This window comes from Urtica dioica, chromosome 12, assembly GCF_054948205.1.
Source record: "Urtica dioica subsp. dioica isolate 48M chromosome 12, U.dioica_male_clone48M_v1_H2, whole genome shotgun sequence".
Classification (NCBI taxonomy): domain Eukaryota; kingdom Viridiplantae; phylum Streptophyta; class Magnoliopsida; order Rosales; family Urticaceae; genus Urtica; species Urtica dioica.
The window spans coordinates 945030-964447 of NC_142767.1; the positions used below are offsets into that span (position 1 = coordinate 945030).

Here is a 19418-nt window from a genome sequence, read left to right on the forward strand (position 1 = left end):
CTTTATTACATCAAATGTACATAAATAAAGACTACTACTCTTCTCGTAGGCACCATTGACAACACTCTCACCCTTCCCGAGCTTGACACTCATGGAATCAAGCTGCTCGGCACAAAGCTTTGCCTCACGTTGGAGGGAAGCCACCAGTACTTCGAGATCATAAATCTTGTGATGGGTACAAGTCACCTCAACGAACTGCTCTCCGTGCTTCGACATCAGCGCCTTCATCACTGAGGTACGCTCTTCCAAGTCCTTCCTTAGTCACTCCACTTCAGCGCGAGAAGCCTCCTGATCCTCCTGGAAGCCGACCCTCCACGCGGCCTGGACCTCTGACGTCAGCCAATATACCTCCGGACGAACGAGAAATATCCGCCGCATTGTCCATGGACTCAAGGTCACCCTTTGCGATCACTGACTTGAGCTCGTGGCGCTTAGTCGCTTGAAGGTCGGTAAAGTAACGATCGCCGAGGTCGTCCACAAGCTTCGAGAGAGTCGAGCAGGTAGGGCCGCGTTGATTCTTCGTCGGAGTAGGGTTGGCATCGGAAACCTGATGCCTCGAACCACCCTCACCCTCCGAGCGAAGGGGGATGCAAACGTCAAGGAAAGATGCTGCCGCTGAGACGCGGGCACCCGACGCGTTACGGAACGCAGCTTCCGGGTGCAAAAAATGTATAAACCTTCTCTTCTCACCTCGAGCATGAGGGACGAGAGCCTTTATCGATTCATGAGAACCTGACGCATCACGTCGATCAGCAGGCGGAGGCGGGAGAGACGTGAACTTTCTCTTCTCGCGTGGACCTCGAGAGGTGGAAGCCACGCTCGAATCGCGAATGCCCGGCATGTCACGTACCACGGCGGGACGATCCAACGAAGGCGTAAAACTCCTCCTATCATTCTGGTCCCTAGGAGCCATACCTGCGAAACACAAAAAATAAAAGAAAGAAAGTAAAAAAAAGATAAAAAAAAAAATAAAGATCTATAGTTCATCAACAAGGAAAATCATGACAAGTCAAGAGGTAACGTCATCAGTAATCCCATGACTGATGGGTACATCTCATGACCCCCTAGCAAGTCTCATGACACATGGGTACGTCTCATGACCCCCTAATAGGTCTCGTGACTTATGCGTACCTCGCATGACCCCCCTGGCGAGTCTCATGACCCCCTGGCAGGTTTCATGACTGGGTATGTCTCATGACCCCCTGGCAAGTCTCATGATCCCCTGGCAGGTCTCATGACTCATGGGTAAGTCTCATGACCCTTCAGCCAATCCCATGACTCATGGGTACGTCTCATGAACCCCCTGGCAGGTCTCATGACTCATGGGTACGTCTCATGACCCCCTGATAGGTCTCATGACTCATGGGTACGTCTCACGACCCCCTGGTAGGTCTCATGACTCATGGGTACATGTCACGACCCCCTAGCAGGTCTCATGACTCATAGGTACGTCTCGCGACGCCCTTAGCAGGTCTCATGACTCATGGGTACGTCTCACGACCCCCTAGCAGGTCTCATGACCTATGGGTACGTCTCACGACCCTGCTAGTAGGTCTCATGACTCATGGGTACGTCTCATGACCTCCTAGCAGGTCTCATGACTCATGGTTACGTCTCATGACCCCCTAGTAGGTGTCGTGACTCATGGGTATGTCTTATGACCCCCTAGCGAGTCTCATGACTAATGGGCAAGTTTCATGACCCATCAGCCGGCCTCACTGCTCATGGGTACGTCCCGTGACACCTTCGGTAGATCTCGTCCGTCCCCTCCCAAACAGGATCGTCCTTCCAATAACACCCGAATGATGAGACTACCCCGACCCTCACAACTCCACTATAAATACCCGAGATAAATACTTGTCAAGGGTTGGCTCTTTCTCTCTCTAACTAGCTAGAGTGTGTCAAAACCTCTATTTAGCTATTTCTCTCACTAGAAACACCTTTGAGACCAAAATCAGGAACAAAGAGAAATCAAAGCCACTTCACTGGCACAATTTAATACACAAAGAGGAACAATCTACTTCCATTCTATCTAGAGTGGGAGAAGAAAAACTCGGTCTCTCGAAACCCAAGGCTCCTAAGCCAAATTATATTTTCCGCTACAAGAGTGTCCAAGAACTTGAGAAATCGATTCTCATGTTCTTCACTTGATAAGAGGAATATTTCATCACTAATCTCACAGATTCGAAGACACGTTGCCAAGTCCGCGCACATCACGTGTCTGTAACTGTTAATCCAAAAAATGGCTTACCAACTGGCACTAAGGTTTGTTAGGCATAAATCCTCGAGGCAGAAAACCACAACCACGACTATTATTTTGAAACGTGATTAAATCATGTTCTTCTGAAGTTGTTGTGACCATTGTTATGATAAACACCATTGCATTGTTGAACTCTGCCGTGAAACTGTGATGCTCGACCTTGATAGTCTCCTGACCCTCCTCGTCTTGATTATTGTAGGAGTTCATAGAGGTATATTTTGAACTGAGGTACTTTGGCTCCATTTTGTTGAGCAAAATATAGCTCGAGTATTTTCCAGATCTCAGCTGATGTATCACAACTCACCATGCGAGACAAGACACCTTCAACCATTGACGACAGTAACCAAGAGATATGTAGCTGATCATGTCTCACCCACAGTCGAAATGCATGATTGATCTTCTCAAGTTCTTCATTTTAGAGCTCTTCATACTTTGCCGAAATCGCCGGTGCCGAGATGAAAATCCTGTTAATCATGTCCTCTTACGGTAGAGAGAACTTGTTTCCTCCACATGAGAAAGTTATTGTGAGATGAAGCTTCTTTCCAATCGAATTGTTGATAACAACCAGATTTTCTCTTGCAAGTGTAGATTCTGTTGTGCTTCCATTGCTGTGATCAAAGCAGTCTCCATGATCGATTCTCCCTTTCCGAAGCCGGAGTTAGGGCTTTGATACCATACTATAATCTAAAATGATGGAATGAGCATAAAAGTTTTATTGTATTGAATGATTTTGGAGAATGAAATACAGAGCAATCTAAGCTTATACTAGGCGATGAAATAGTAAAAGTATGCCATGCAGGACATAAAGTAAAGAACAAAAAGACTAGTAGGAATAGAGAAAAGAACCACGTCATATAGTTGCCTTAACAAAAGAGAAAGACACGATGAAGAGCAGGCCCGGCCCAAGGGGGGGCGAGAGGGGCAAAGGCCCAAGGCCCCATCTGAAACAAAGCCCCAAAATTTCGAAAAAATTATTACCTCAAATATCGTATTTTAAAACTAATTTATGATAATACTTAGATAGTTGTTTTTATTCCGAGAATACCTTATTTAATTCTAAGAATATCTCATTTATGTTTTTCTCTTTTTTAAACTTGCTTCAAGTGTGATCATTACAGTAGGTATCTTATTTTTAAAATATAATATATCAATTTTCATTCTATTTCTAATAATATATTTTTCTAGAAATATCATATACCACTAGGCTATCCTAGGTACCACGAACAATATCAATATAAGATAGTAGCCATTGTCTTGAACAATATCAATATTTTTTTTTTAAGATAGCTTCGCTGTAGTGGGGATTGAACCCACGACCTTCACACAGGAGGTGGTGTGGAATTACCACTAGGCTATCCTAGGTACCACGAACAATATCAATATAAGATATGGTAATATATAGATCATATAATACATGTAAATTTATATACACATTATATTATACGTTTCGTTTAATTTTTTCTTAACCATTTTCAATGTAATAAGACGACGAAAAAATTGCTTAGTCCGATCCAGACTTGGATACAGTTGCATTCAAAACCAAATGGCAAAAGGCCCGATCGCATATAGTTGGTACTTGGTACATATATTAAAATAAATTAAGCAATATCATAATGTTACATTGTTGGTTTATCCATATTCCTTCAAAATTGACTATTTCACCACCAATCCGAAACACACAAAAAATTAATGGAAGAAAAGAGGAAAAACCCCAATACAAAAACGTTCAACAAAGAAACAAAAAAACTAAAAAAAAATGATTGTATACTCTAACTATTCAACACCGTATGTTGAAGTATATATATAAATAATAGATTGAACCTTATGCAAGAGTGGCTTCCAAAATAAACCACAACCTGGCGATCATCATATAATTTTGGTTATTAATGATTGACCCCAACACAATTCTCTACCTTTTTTGGGTATGTGTGTCAATAAATTGTAGTATGAAGTAATAATAAAAAAAAACATGATTGTTTGTAAAAGTTATATGCGTCAGTGTAGTACAATATATATATATATATATATATATATATATATATATATATATATATATATATAGATTAATTTTCTTGCATGGCTATAGAAATGTTAACGTTAGAGTTGTTGTCTTGACGGGAAGAAGTCAAAGAGAAAATCTCTTCAATCGCTCCATTCATGTAATCCCTGCTGAATTTATCAAACGACATGTCGTCGGCTGATTCGGATTTGAGAAATTTCATCTCCGCCAAGTTGATCTGTGGGAAATCATCGAGTTCTAAAGGCGGGTACGCAAGTTGGTAGCGATGGCTTTCATAGTCTGGCATCTGGGAAAAAAAATATTTAGCTAGATTATTCTATTTGTAATTTCTAGAAAATGTGCATTTTAAATTAATTATGTGATGATGAGCTATATATGAGGTGTAGTGAGATCATGTAGCACTAAGAGGGAAAACTGGCGGGGAAAAGAACGAGATGTTGAGTGATCAGTCAAAAGAGCTCATAGAAGACAGTGAAGAAAAGCCATCTGAGTCAGATGGGTGATAAGATTTTATTTATATAAGAATAGGAAGCTTTAGGAAAAGAGATTGAGTTTCATTACTTGCAAAAACTTTTGTCACTTTAAAATCAAAAAGAGAACTCAAAGGGTCGGCTTTGTGGGCCGTTTTCCAACGCCCTATTGACCACTGATGAATCACAAAATGGTGGTGTTTTTTTCTCTCTTCCTTTTCTTGTGTTTGAACATGACACATCATGATGATTTGAATGAAAAATATTATGTATCTAAATTTACTATATTATTATATATTTATGTATAGAAGGTGTGATCATGAAGCCGTAAGTTATAATGAAGCAGTTATGTTGAAGCACAATTCTTATTTCTGAGAATTTTGGCGTTGGCAAAGTAGGTAATTATATCTTCGCCTTTATTTCCCCCCCTACTTTTTTTTTTTTTTTTGGTAAAAGCAGAAAATATACTAAAATATATGCTAATAATAATAATAATAATAATAATAATGACCTAGAAGTAGATTCTGTATGTGATATATAATCATGATGGGATCTTTTCTATTTTCCTCTTTTAATTTTTCCCTTTTTTGATTGATAAAAAAATCACCCTGATACTGGCATATTTATACGTATGTACATAGTAAAACAGTTGTATAGCTTAATTAGTATGCATGTGTATAAATATTCATAGTTTCGCGTTTCGGGCCTTAACAATTATGTTATGGAATTATTAATACCATATTATATAGTGTTAACTGTGTACATACCTGAATAAAATTCGAGGAACAATCTGCGACAAAAGAGTACAAATCTGCGGCACTATTTGCTTCATTATCGGAAGCAAAACGAGCCTGAAAATCATCGGCTACGCCATTTTCTGTTGGTGTCCCTTGAATTAGATCAGACGAAGAAGTGGTTTCAGACAATATTTTATTAGGAATATAATGAGTGTCATTGTTGTAGTTTTCGTCTTCATTTTCGGTTCCACTCGGGATCTGGTCGCTAGATTGATCATTGGACGTCATAGCTTGATTATCCGAGTCGTTTACCGTTTTACAGTTTCCCTTTTCATCTTTGTTACCCTTTGGTATTTGTATAGTTTTCTTGAAGACTCGGCACAGTGCATAAGAATCCTGCGCATATATTTACTAAAGTAAGTCGATGAGCGACAAAATCATTTCGAACTTCAACATTAAGCTTCTTTTTTTATCACGTTCATGCAAGAAATCTAATACATGATTTTTTTTTTTTTTATTTTATCTATTTTAAAAGAAAGTATACATGGAAAGATTTGAGGGTAACCATGAAGTACTCCTAAAGCCTAGATGCAAAGAGTCTTTCATAATCATCATGTTGATAAGCCCTATTCCTTACAAAGGATAAAGAAGTTTAGAAAAGCAAGAAAAATATAGTAAAGAGAACTGCTTTAGATTTGGCTGTGATTCTAAACGTAAAAATAGATCGTCAGTGTTAGTGGCAATTATTATACCTCAACGATTTTGTAAAAGTAAAAGCGCCTATCTAATAAGCTACTTATTTAATGTACTTAGTATTGATCAAAAGAGATTTAATAATTTTCTCTTTTAATATTTTGAACTTGTTAATATGTAATTCTGAAGAACATCGAAATTAAAGATAAAAAATAAACATCATAGAATCGTAAAAACATATACAAAATATAAAAGTTGTGATAACGATATACCATATCTTTAAAACCCTAATTTTTCTCTTATAGCAACTCACAGAGTCCTTGTACTGTATATGTTCCATTTCGTTCAGAAATTGGTCTATACGAATACAAACTCTAATTGATCGCCTATATATTTCTTGCACTTTAAAAAAGTGATTGCCGCTAGATTGGAGAATGTTCAGCTTAATCAATAACAGTATTAATAATTTTCTGAAAGTACATTGAAGCAACTAAAGTAGGAACAGTACATTGCAATTATTCAGTAAATGAAAAAAGAAGTTAAATTACCTTAAGGGTTGCAGTTGCAGTGGTGGTGGGAGGCGAATTAAGAGCGTCATCAGTGAGGCGGTACTCGTGCATGACCCAATTGGTTCTGATCCCATGTGGTGCTCGTCCACGGTAGTACACCAGTGTCTTCTTCATCCCAACTGGCCGCCTCTGCGACTGAACCGTCCGATCTTTCCCAGTGGCCTTCCAATACCCGGCCCGAGTTGCCCGGTTTGTCCTCGACCCATTCGGGTACTTCCTGTCCCTCGGGCTGTAAAAATACCACTCCATGTCTTTGCCTGGCAAGTACGACTTCTCTGATACATATTAACCACCGTCAAACAATATAAGAGAGATGTGTTCGCCACGAAAATACTAAAAACTACCTAACAAGTTATTAACCACCATCAAATTAGAGATGTGTTCTGACATAGCTATGTATTTGTTTGGGTGCAGTTATTATATTACGAGTAAAATTACCTGGTAAATCCCAGGGTTCGCATTTGTAGAGATCTACTTCTGGTATGATCTCAAGCTCGATTGTTTGGCCGGTGATTTTTCGATCCAAATAGTAAGCTACGAGCTCTTCGTCGGTCGGGTGGAACCTAAATCCGGGTGGCAGAGTCATTGGAGCCATTCTTGGTGTTTTGTTCAGAAGAGAGAGATAGAGAGAGAGAGAGAACACTGAAACTGTAGAGAACGTGAGATATATAACCCACTGTTAGGGATCGATGAGAGTACGAGATTGCCCTTGGATCAGAACTAAATAATGTTTGGTATAAGCAGTTAATATAGCTTAAAATGAGGTTGAAAGTAGAGGGATGTATATAATGAGAGAGAGAGAGAGAGAGAGAGTTAGTTTTGGGTTTGGGAGTGATTCTATAGTGTGAAAACCCAGAGAGGACGATAAGAAGCTTCTCTGCTTTTGTCTGTTCAGAAACTAACAAAAAAAAGGAGGCCCCACAATAAAGCTGCGTGGGTCACCCGACCGTCCATGCCCTACGACACGCAATGCTATGCCCTATACTACATTAACACTCGCTATGTTTATCTATATTTCTTCTCTATTCTATTCACTCTCACTGGAAACTTATTTTCACCAAAAAGAGATTAATTTAGTGCCTAAAGTAGTATTCTATATTATATTATATATACAATATCCTTATGCATCATCGACTCGGGTGGCCACTTTTGAATCATACTATATGTATGATGTAATTGTAAAGTAGAAATCTCTGGCATACAGATACAGTAGTTATGAAGCTATATGTAAATTTAATGACTTAGATTACTATATATCTTCTCGATGAGTCTCTATTTTATGATACAAGAAAAAATAAAATAGGCATGTGCGTGATTCTTAAAGAGAAATTTCATTAATTGGGCTTAATAATTGAATTAATATCAAGATTAGACTTTAACATTGAAAAATATCCAAAAATGAACTTTTGGACCCAAAACCGACAAAAATACCCCTGTTCTCTATTTGAACTCATACCCGCCTCTCTCTCTCTCTCTCTCTCTCTCTCTCTATCGTTCACTTCAAAACAAAAAAAAAAACAAAAACTCCTACGACGGCATACGATCTTGTACGAGCCAGTACGATACAATACGATAGAGGACGATGGAGTATGATGGAAATGCTTCAATCTCCGGCGGCGGTGAAACACAAAAATCCTGAGCTAAAAAATCATCTAAAAAGGTAAGTGTTCAACTAATTTCTTGTTAAATGTCTTTGGAAATAGTTAGAATAGGGTTTATGACTTAGTATTAATCTTATTTGAGTTGATTTGAGCTTATTTGGGTTGGATTTAGAATGTTAGGGTTTAAAATTAGGGCCAGTGTACGATGAGGTTGATGCATCGTACGATGTCGTACGATGAAATTCATAGATCCGTACAATGCGATACAATGTGATAAGATGGTGTAAGATGGGTTTAGGTTTTGTTTAAAAAAATTGTCGTACAATATCATATGATGTCGTACGATGCAATACGATGTCGTACGATGCCATACGATGTCGTACGATGTTGTACGATAGTTTTAAAAAAAATTTCTTTTACGATGCTATACGAGTCTGTACGATGTCATACGATGAATTATGATTCTGACCTACTTTTGTCGTTTTTTTAGGACAATTTGAACTACATATACAACGTCCCATTCCCGGGTCGTATCACCTACGGTGGGACGGGGATCTTGAAGCTCGTACAGAGGAGATTCGATGAGCTCGGGATAAAAGATCGAATCCTTGAGACTCCGTTCAAGCAATTTTTTTTTTCAGAGAGCGAGCTTGGTTTCTCACCGGTGCTCGTACATACTCTCCTTCAAAAGAAGATCGAGGCGACGGTACGGGGGGAGATACATTTTGGTATCGGAGGCAAACAAGTAAGATTTGGACGCCTCGAGTACGCACTCGTCTCGGGGATGAGCTATGAAGACGGTTCGACCAAAGCCGAACAATACGAGCGAAAGAGTGATCGATTGATGACATACCACTTGAACGGCGTTGTCGGATGCAAGTTGAGCGCGTTAATCAACGCGTTCAACATATGTCAGAGCCATGACGATGCGTTCAAGCTCGGGCTGCTCGTAATTGTCTATGGGTGTCTTCTGGGGCAGCCGGCCAACAAAGCCATCGAGGAAAGGTGGCAGAAATTTCTATACATCGTTGAAGACCTCCCTTTCTTCTTCATGATGCCTTTTGGAAATTTGAGTTGGGCGGAGACGTATTCCAGCCTCTCGGTGAACCTAAGGCATTATCACGAGACGCTGCAAAAGAAGTTGAAGGACAAGCGGACGTGGCACAGAAAGAGGCCAAGTACACATTGACGGGTAATCTTCATACCCTTCATTACTGGGCGTACGAAGCTATCCCAGAGATCGGGATGAGGTTCGGGTCGAACCAGGGGATTCATGTGCCTAGGATGCACTCGTGGTCTAGTAATGTGGTCATCATGGGCAAAGACATCGAGGCCATTTTGGAATATTAATAATTTTTATTTGGAATATTAACGTTTATTAATGTATTTTACATTATTTTGGAATATTAATAATTTTTTTTGGTTTTGTAGGTGGGTGTTCTTCAAATGCTGAGATTAAGGGCAGCAGAGAAAGAATTTTTCACTCTCCTCGAGACACAGACGAGCAAATGTCTGTATCCCATAGACGTCGAGGGAGAAGACGCGACAGAGCCGCGAGATATCGAAGAAGAAATAGATCGAGTCGCGACTGTTGCAGAAGATGTCATCGTCGGAGACTCCGACGACGAACACGTGTCAGACACTCGACTTGGTAGTCCGACCACTCCCGCAATGGGATTGAGGCCCACACCGACCACTCCCGCAATGGGATCGAGGCCCACACCGACCCCTCGCGCCGACATTCCCGAGCCCTTTGTCCTAACACGGGAAATGTGGGAAGAAATGCGAGCTTCCCAAGAACAACTGCGAGCATCCCAAGAACAACTGTTGCAGTCACAAGGGATGGTCTTACACGCTCTTAGCACGAGCGGCCGTAGAATCGAGCGCATAAGGCAAAACCAGGTTAGATTTAAATCAAGTTATATTTAAGTTTAAATTTCATTTTAGAGTTAAGTTTAAATATAATTTAACGTTTTAAAGTTAAGTTTAAATTTCATTTTAGTTTACTTTAATTTAACAGTTTAGAGTTAAGCTTAAATTTAATTTAACGTTTTAGAGTTAAGTTTAAATATAATTCAACGTTTTAAAGTTAAGTTTAAATTTCATTTTAGTTTACTTTAATTTAACGTTTTAGAGTTAAGCTTAAATTTAATTTAACGTTTTAGAGTTAAGTTTAAATTTAATTTCACGTTTTAAAGTTAAGTTTAAATTTCATTTTAGTTTACTTTAATTTAACGTTTTAGAGTTAAGCTTAAATTTAATTTAACGTTTTAGAGTTAAGTTTAAATTTAATTTAACGTTTTAGAGTTAAGTTTAAATATCATTTTAGTTTAACTTTAATTTAACGTTTTAGAGTTACCCTTAAATTTAATTTAACGTTTTAGAGTTAAGTTTAAATTTTATTTTATTTTTAGTTTTTGTGACAAGTTTAAATTTCGTGACATATTTTGTTACTTTGACTTGCAGCTTGATATGTGGAAAAGGCTGAACATTTTGTTCGAGGACGAAACGGGCTTGCCTGGGGGTGAGATTCCCATGACCCAAGCTGATGGTCGTCGTAAACGCCGGACCCCTCCTCCTCCTCCTCCTCCTCCTCCTCCGACGGCTGGTCAAAAGCCGGCATCTTCATCGCACGAGCCGTCTTCTTCGCATCGCGAGTCATCGAAGAAGTCGAAGAAGCCGTCTTCTATGCATTGCGAGTCGTCGAAGCGATCGGAGATCAGGCCGGTGACTTCACCCAGGTTGTCGACGTCTTCGTCGAGTCCTCATAGAGAAGACATTCCGGATAAGCAACGCCGGTTCACAACTCCGCTTAAAAAGAAAATCCACAAGGCACAGCTTACTCCGCCACGTCCAGATCGGTAAGTGTGACAGAAGTCGTCGCGTTGGGCCGATTTCACTGATATGACGAGGCCCAAGTATTCAGAAAAGCCGATCCCCAAGTTCAACCCGTTGAAGGACGCGAAGCTAAAAGAGTTTGATAATTTCGTTAAGTGGTTGCGGACAAAAAAGTGGGACGGCTAGTTCATGGAGTCTACTTGCCTGAAGACGTGCGACGGAGACACGAATTTCTTCAACACGATATTGACAGAAACCAGACGGCTACATGATTCGGTACCTTATAAACATATTATCGATATGGTTTTTTGACTATTGACTTTGACCCGCCATCCATTATTTTTATTTTCCGGAACTGATAATATTAAGAAATAGACATTTCTTCTCCAATTCCCTATACAAAGACTAGATCAATATTTAATAAAAGCCCTTCACACACCAAACAAAAAGCCATCACAAATTTCACACAAAAACAAAAACAAAAAAGGGTTTAGAACTCGAGAAGATTTGTGGACGAAAACGAGTCTTGAGAAGATTGAGTTCAACATTTAGCTCTTTCGCGGCTTTTGTTATGGACATCAACAATTTTGAGGCACCACCACAGTTATTACTACTATCGCTGCTTCTTTCTTTCGAGGACGATAATATTCGACTCCTCAGCTTCTTGTTGTTATTATTCTTCTGAACGCTCTCATCAACTCTCTCCTCTTTCATCGTCACGTTATCATTATTCACATCATTATTGCACAGCAATAAAGGCTTGGGCTGATCATCGCCAATCATCATCTGATCCAAAAGACTATCGTCCCAAACATTAGAGCCATACGAAATTTATGATGTGATGAGAAATAGATAATTAACCTTGAAACTTAATGCTTTCCAGAGTTGAATCGAAAAAAGGTCCATGAGACGGATGACACTCCATTAAACAAAATAAAAAGGTCACTCAAATAAACGTTTAAGTTTTAAACTTAAAAAATAACACCAGGTCTAAAGTTTTAATCCCTCCAAGTGCATGTTTTTCTGTTATGTCCCCTACCACCACATTTCCCTTCTTCCTTGTTTACTTTGCTTCGGTCGACCGGCTTGCCTTTTTTCAACGGGTTCCGAAACTTTCATGTTTTTTATCTCATCCGGGACATCCCATTGATCTTCATTGCCAACCGGATATATGGCTTCCTTGTACATCTCAATCAAGGTCTCCTTCAAATAAAAGTCACTGCATAACGAGTACACGTCCACGCTTCGATGTTGGGCTGCTGCGATAGAATGATCACACAGGATATTCAATTGTTGTGGTAGTCCACAAGTGCATGTCTTCGCCATAAGGCATACATCGAAATCACCTCTTGCGTCTTTGACATGACATTCATATAGACCAAGCCCGTACGCATTGACGAACTGTGCCTTATTATTTAGCTGTGCGAGATCATTTTGCCACGTTGGTATCAATTTTGTGTTCAACTTGTGCGCTATCTCTTCTCGTTCGAAAAACCAAGTTTGGAGTGTGAATCGAATAAACTCGAGCAACGTCGTAATGGGAAACGTCCTAGCATTCATTGTTTTGTTGTTGAAGCTTTCTGCGTTGTTGCTCGTCATTAGGTCGTACCTATATAAAACATACTTGATTTATATAATCAACGACATTAAAAACTCAGTGCAAAATAAGTTCTATACTTTTACCGTTTTCCAGGAAAGAAAGCTCTGGCCCATCGATCGACACCAACTTCTTCGAGATACTTTGCCATCTCGACATCCTTACGTCTCAACTGTCTAAAATTAGCTTCGAATGCTGTTTTACTGAAGGCGTAACCTGCATCGTACAGTTCAAAGAGACAATGGTCTGTCTTGAACTTGTGTTGGACATTCAGTTGTAAATGATGGTAACATGCTCTGTGAGGGATACCAGGAAACACAACCTCGACACCATGTATGATGCTAACGTGGCGATCAGATATGAACGCCAAATTAGGTACGTCTTCACCGATAGCTTCTCGCAATCTTCTCAAAAACCAAATCCAAGAAGCATGACACTCTCTATCTACAACTCCAAATGCAAGTAGATATAATTGTGAATTCGCATCCATTGCAATTGCGCAAAGCAACTGTCCGCCGTATTTTTTCTTCAGAAATACAACGTCCAATGCTATGACCAGCCGACATGCTTTGAAGCCTCTACGACAAGCCCCAATGGAAAAGAAAGCATACTTGAATTTGTCACCATCTTGCACAAAGTCTATTAACGTCCCAGGATTCTTTTGCTTCAATATGTACAGCCAAGACGGTAACTTCTGGTACGATTGTTCCGGCGTACGCCGCACGTACCCAATAGCTTTCTCCCTGGATCTCCAAGCTTTCAAATACGATATGTTCACACCCCATCTTGTCTTCACTTCTTCCCTGACGTTATGCGCCGAATACTCCGCCATAGAGTTAATTGAGTACTTGTCTTTAAATACATGACCGATGACCCATGGTGCCACTCCTCGATGGCTCTCTGTTCGAACAACACGCGCACATGAGTGTTTACCCTCTTACGACGTAATCTCTCACATCTCAGACCACTGCACGATACCCCTCAACCTCCATGTGCATCTCTCGTCTTTGCATAGAACATACCATCTATTTTTCGAAGAAGATTTCACTCTAAATTCAAAATTATGTTTCAACGCGTACAAGTGGATATGTTTCTTCAGTTCATGCTTGTTTTCAAATTGCTGCCCAATATATATTTCTTCTGAGCTACCTGTTAGTTTCAAAGGTTAGTTAAACAATAGGTGGTTTCATATTATACTTGAATCTCATTTGAATCCACTTAAATTACCCATAGAAGAATGACTTGGATAATGACTCGGGTTTTCCTTCACAACATCATCGGCGGTGAACTCGGGTGCTTTCCATGAATAAGGAACGATAGGTGATCCGATCATCGGAGGCTCACACTGACATTGACCCGATGATTCACAATGACCCGTTGGTATCGTAAACGTTTCCACAAATTCTTCATATTCTTCGGGATTGACGAATTCTTCAAATTCTTCACCTCTACCATTGTTATCTCCGTCATATCCGTCACTATTCTCTTCATCACCATCGCCACCTTCGTTTTCATCACCTTCGCCACCTTCGTTTTCATCACCTTCGCCTTCTTCGTATTCATCACCTTCGTCACTATTGTGTCCATCATATTCGTCACTGTTGTGATTACAATCTCTATCACGCCTGTATACTTTGTCACCGTTTTCGGCACCATTGTACTTGTTAAACAAGTCATCGTCACAGCCACTGTCTTTGTTTTCAATTATAGGATCACTTTGTCATTCCTCGATAACAAGAGTATTCCGTCTCTTCTTCGGTTCATTGGGAGACACCCTTCCAACTTCCACATCTTTCCCTTTACATACTCCTCGATACGCAATAGGTGCAATGATATGTTTCGGTACCAAACTTACACAAAGTGGAAATCTATTACGATATTTGTGCTTCATAAAATGCGAAACATCACCATTGTCCTGTTGGAATTGATCTAGGGTTTAAGAAAAAGATTAAACGCTTCGGGAAGCGGCGGAATTTTAAAAAATTTCTTTTCAAGTAAAAACAGTTTTTACTAACCTAGACAAATAAGCAAGTACATGTAATTAAAAACTAATATGAGCTAGAAGTTTACTAACCTTTCTTGAAGCTTGAACTTTGAAGAAGCTTTTGGAAAGTTTGCAACGCTCGTCTCCCCTCGCAGCACGTCTCTCTTTCTTTCCTCGGCACCTCGAGCAACCACGAAAGTTTCTATCACTAAATCACTCGAAAAAAAGGAATCAGTGAGTGGGCACTTTTAAACACTACGACCTAAGAACGAGTCTTGAAGTCGCAGAGCTAAACACTAGGTCAAATGAGGACCTAGGTGCCAAAACAATAAAACGAAATTGAAGAGAGAGAGAGAGAGAGAGAGAGGATCGGCCAAGTCTAGAGAGAGAAGCTCTCAATCTCTAAAACTTTGGGATGAATGAAACAATGAGAATGAGGCCTCTATTTATAGGGGAGGGATTACCTTCAAAAGGTAGTTTCCTTTTCTCTTTTCTCACCTATATGGACGTCCAACATGAGCCAATTAAGGCCTTGGATTTGTTTCCTCATTTAATTTGCTCTCTCTTGGCCGAAAATACACTTGCTTCTAGAAGCAAATTTGTTTCCTCTTTTTCTTTTGGCAAGTATCTTCATACATTAATGCACAAAATAATCTCTCTTTCATACCATGGTATGCACGAAATTTAGCCTCTCTTTTCATTGGGTTGGACGAAAATAAGGCTTCTAGAAGGACCTTCTAGATGTTTCTTCATTTGTTCATGACAACATAAGAAAAGCCCACTAAGAATTTTCAAGTAAAATTCTATGAAATGAAATTAATCCTCAAGGCCCAATTACACTAATGTGGCTGAGTAATATTTATTTCATTTGTCATCATATGACAATGTCAAAAAAATTTATTGACATTCTTTTCGTCCTATGTCCAAAAAGACAAAAATACCCTTTTGACAATTTTCGTAAAACTGTCTCGTTCTTGTTTTGACTTAGCTTTCAGTTTAACTATTCCTACTCGATGTGATTCGTGACAGTGACCTCATGGACCCAAATGAACAAAGCTTGAGCTAAACACTTGGACTCAAAAGTTCACAAACCTTTTCCAAGTTTAGCTTAATGCCAACTGACTCCACTAAAGAGTTGACACTGAAAATCTCTCGGTTCAAATGAATTTATTTTCTACTCAAGAATTCAACCTAATTATGATGAGCGGATCCACTGAATATTATCTATGTTTACCCTTCATGAATGTCATCAACTAGTCGGGATTTACTAAATTACCATTTTACCCTTCTAGCTGTTATTTCCTCAGCTCCTTTGTCGCTTGTGAATAAGTCAGAAACAATGTATTGACGAGGAGCTAACAAGTCACATTGTTTCATCCAAAAGAGTCAGGACTCCATTTGGACACTGGCCAGTTCATTTATTCACACTCCAAGGAACAAAGCATGAGGTGACATACATTGCATTTCAGCAATCTTGTACATGAATTCCATATCTATGAGAACTTCACAAAGTTACTCATGACAGACTCACAACTTAGTACTTCACCAATAGGCCTTGTTCGGAATCACATAGTGAGTCCGAACTTTGACTTTCTCAAATGAGAATACTAAGGTGTGAAATGGCATGTCTCATTTCAGGATTAAGGTAAGCATGATGCAATTCATACATAGTGACTTCGAGACACAAGAGGTTAAATGGTTTGTTCTTATATTGTCTCTAGAAGTGCACTGGTCAATTCAGTACCTTCGGAAGATACCTAGAAGAACTATAGAGTCCCCAACTCTCAATGCCTCATAACCAGACATCATAGATTCTTCTAACAATCATACTGAGGTCAATAGTCCTTTGACCCTAAGATTGCGAATATATCGTTTTAAGCAAACTACGAAGAGTTTGTTCATGCAAATCTACATTTGTCTCTTCGTAAGTTGTTAAGTTTGTTTATGGACTAAAAGACTAAGGTTTTATCATAAAGCTTCAAACAAAGAAAGAATGAATGAACGTTTCAACTTTATTAATGAATAGACAATTACAAGCAAGAGTCTTCGTAAGACTATATGACATCAAATGTGCATAAATAGACACTACTACTCTTCTTGTGGGCACCATTGACAACAAACTCCCACTTAACTCAAAGAAGATGTGAGTAGTCCTACATGCCTAATCCCTCTCGAAGTTGGTCGAAGACCATGTTCGCTAGGGCCTTGGTGAATAGATCTGCCAGAGATCTACTTCACCTCCACGTCTCCGCGTTGCGCGATCTCTCGAATCAAATGGTATTTCCTCTCAATATGCTTAGAGCGCTTATGGCTTCTAGGTTCCTTTGAGTTAGCGACAGCCCCACTATTATCACAATAAAGGGTCATGGGCTCGTCGACATTTGGAACAACTTCCAAATACTTAAGGAATTTTCTAAACCATACAGCCTCTTTGGATGCTTCACAAGCAGCCACATATTCTGCTTCCATTGTGGAGTCAGCAATGCAAGATTGCTTAATACTTCTCCACACAACAACTCCAAAGATCCCGAAGTGGATTTCCTGGAATCCTTATCCGCTTGAAAATCGGAGTCGGTATATCCCGTCATAGTCAGGTCAGTACCTGAGTATCTAAGCATCAAGTTCCTAGTTCTTCGAAGATACTTAAGAACATGCTTAACAGCAATCCAGTGCTCGGGTCCAGGGTTGGATTGGAAACGGCTAACTATGCCAACGGCGAAACAGATGTCAGGTCTAGTGCAAAGCATAGCATACATGAGGCTTCCTACGGCAGAGGCGTAAGGAATCTTCCTCATGTCTTCAATCTCTTGTGCAGTCTTTGGGAGACTGGTCCTTAGAGAGTGAAACTCCTTGCCTAAAGGGTGTTTGACCCTTCTTGGAGTCTTGCATCCAGAAGCGATCCATTACCTTATCAATATAAGATGCTTGAGAGAGCGACAGGGTCCGGTTTTTCCTATCTCGAAAGATTTGGATCCCCAGAATGTACGCGGCTTCTCCTAGATCCTTCATATCGAATTGCTTTGCCAGCCAGACCTTAACCTCAGATAACTTACCCACGTCATTACCAATGAGTAGTATATCATCGACATATAGTACCAGAAACACAACTTTGCCTTCGTGTATTAACTTGTAAACACAAGGCTCATCTATTGACTGTTCAAAGCCAAAGCTCTTTACAGTTTCATCGAATGTAATATTCCATGACCTAGATGCTTGCTTTAGTCCATAAATGGATTTAAGCAACTCACAAACCTTGGTCTCTTGACCTTTATCCACGAAACCGTCTGGTTGAGCCATGTAAATGCGCTCATCAAGATTGCCATTCAGAAAGGTTGTCTTGACATCCATTTGCCAGATCTCATAGTCGAGAGTTGCAGCTATGGATAGGAGTATGCGGATGGATTTAAGCATCACGACTGGCGAGAAGGTTTCTTCATAGTCAATCCCTTCTTGTTTGGTATAACCCTTCGCCACAAGTCGTGCTTTGAACGTCTCGACGTTCCCATCAGGACCCCTTTTCTTCTTGTATATCCACTTACATCCTACGGGTTTAATCCCTTCAGGAAGGTCTACAAGTTTCCAGACTTTGTTGACATACATCGAGTGCATTTCAACTTTCATGGCGTCAAGCCAAAGGTTTGATTCAGAACAAGCCATCGCTTGGCTATAGGAAACAGGGTCATCCATGTCGGAGACGGCTACAAGAGAGTCTCCATAAGACATGTACCTGTCAGGCTTTTGAGTAGCCCTCCCACTACGTCGAAGTACTACTTGACGAGATTCTGATGAGTTAGGTTGTGTTTCAGTTGGGGTAAGAACAGTTCTTACAGATGAGGTAGAAGCTTCCTCACCCAACTTTTCTTCAAGCACAATTTTGCTTCTAGGTTTCGCATCCTTCATAAAGTCCTCCTCAAGGAAACGAGCATTCGTGCTAACGAAAGTCTTATCGTCCTCGGGACTATAGAAAGTAAAACCTTTGGTTTCCTTCGGATATCCTACAAACAGGCACAATTCTGACCTACTAGCCAACTTGCTAGTCTTTTGCCTCAGCACGTGTGCAGGGCAACCCCAAATTCGGATGCGGCCAAGATTCACTTTACGGCCAGTCCATCTCTCATAAGGAGTACCAGGAACCGTTTTAGACGGAACTTGGTTCAGAATGTAGGCGGTTGTTTCGAGGGCATATCCCCAAAAGGAAAGCGGGAGTGATGAGTAACTCATCATTGATCTAACCATCTCCATAAGAGTTCGGTTTCTTCTCTCTGACACTCCGTTTTGTTGAGGTGTGCCAGGCGCGGTAAGCTGAGAAGCGATACCTTCTTCTTTAAGAAAGTCATCGAACTCTCCAGACATATACTCACCACCTCGATCAGATCGAAGGGTTTTGATCACTTTGCCAGTTTGCTTTTCCACTAAAGCCCTAAAGACCTTAAATACGTTAAAGGTCTCGGATTTGTGTTTAAGCAAATAGACAAACCCATATCTTGAGTAGTCATCAGTGAAGGTAACGAAGTATTCGTATCCTCCACGTGCCTGTTGGTTGAGCGGACCACATACATCAGAATGTATTAGTTCCAGCAACTCAGTGGCTCTTCGACCCTTATCGGAGAAAGGTCGCTTAGTCATTTTTCCTTCTATGCAGGATTCAC

The 19418-nt window shown here is 40.1% G+C and overlaps 1 protein-coding gene across 1 annotated transcript; it reads right to left on the reverse strand.

Moving 5' to 3' along the window:
- Positions 1–4323: 4323 nt before the first annotated feature.
- NAC020 (NAC domain containing protein 20) lies at positions 4324–7492 on the reverse strand. The gene is made up of 4 exons (XM_089602943.1): positions 7188–7492; positions 6729–7024; positions 5518–5883; positions 4324–4566 (listed from the first exon to the last, which is right to left on the reverse strand). Exons 1-4 carry the CDS (start codon positions 7342–7344, stop codon positions 4324–4326), a joined length of 1062 nt encoding a protein of 353 aa, XP_089459069.1. The 5' UTR covers positions 7345–7492.
- Between the last annotated feature and the right edge of the window lie 11926 nt (positions 7493–19418).

Bases quoted from the DNA above. Each gene is read 5' to 3' on its own strand.
- NAC020 (XM_089602943.1), bottom strand. From the start codon at position 7,344: ATGGCTCCAATGACTCTGCCACCCGGATTTAGGTTCCACCCGACCGAC. The intron at 7,025-7,187 runs GTAATTTTACTC...AATATGTATCAG, and splicing joins CGAACCCTGGGATTTACCAG to AGAAGTCGTACTTGCCAGGC. The intron at 5,884-6,728 runs GTAATTTAACTT...ATATATGCGCAG, and splicing joins CTGCAACTGCAACCCTTAAG to GATTCTTATGCACTGTGCCG.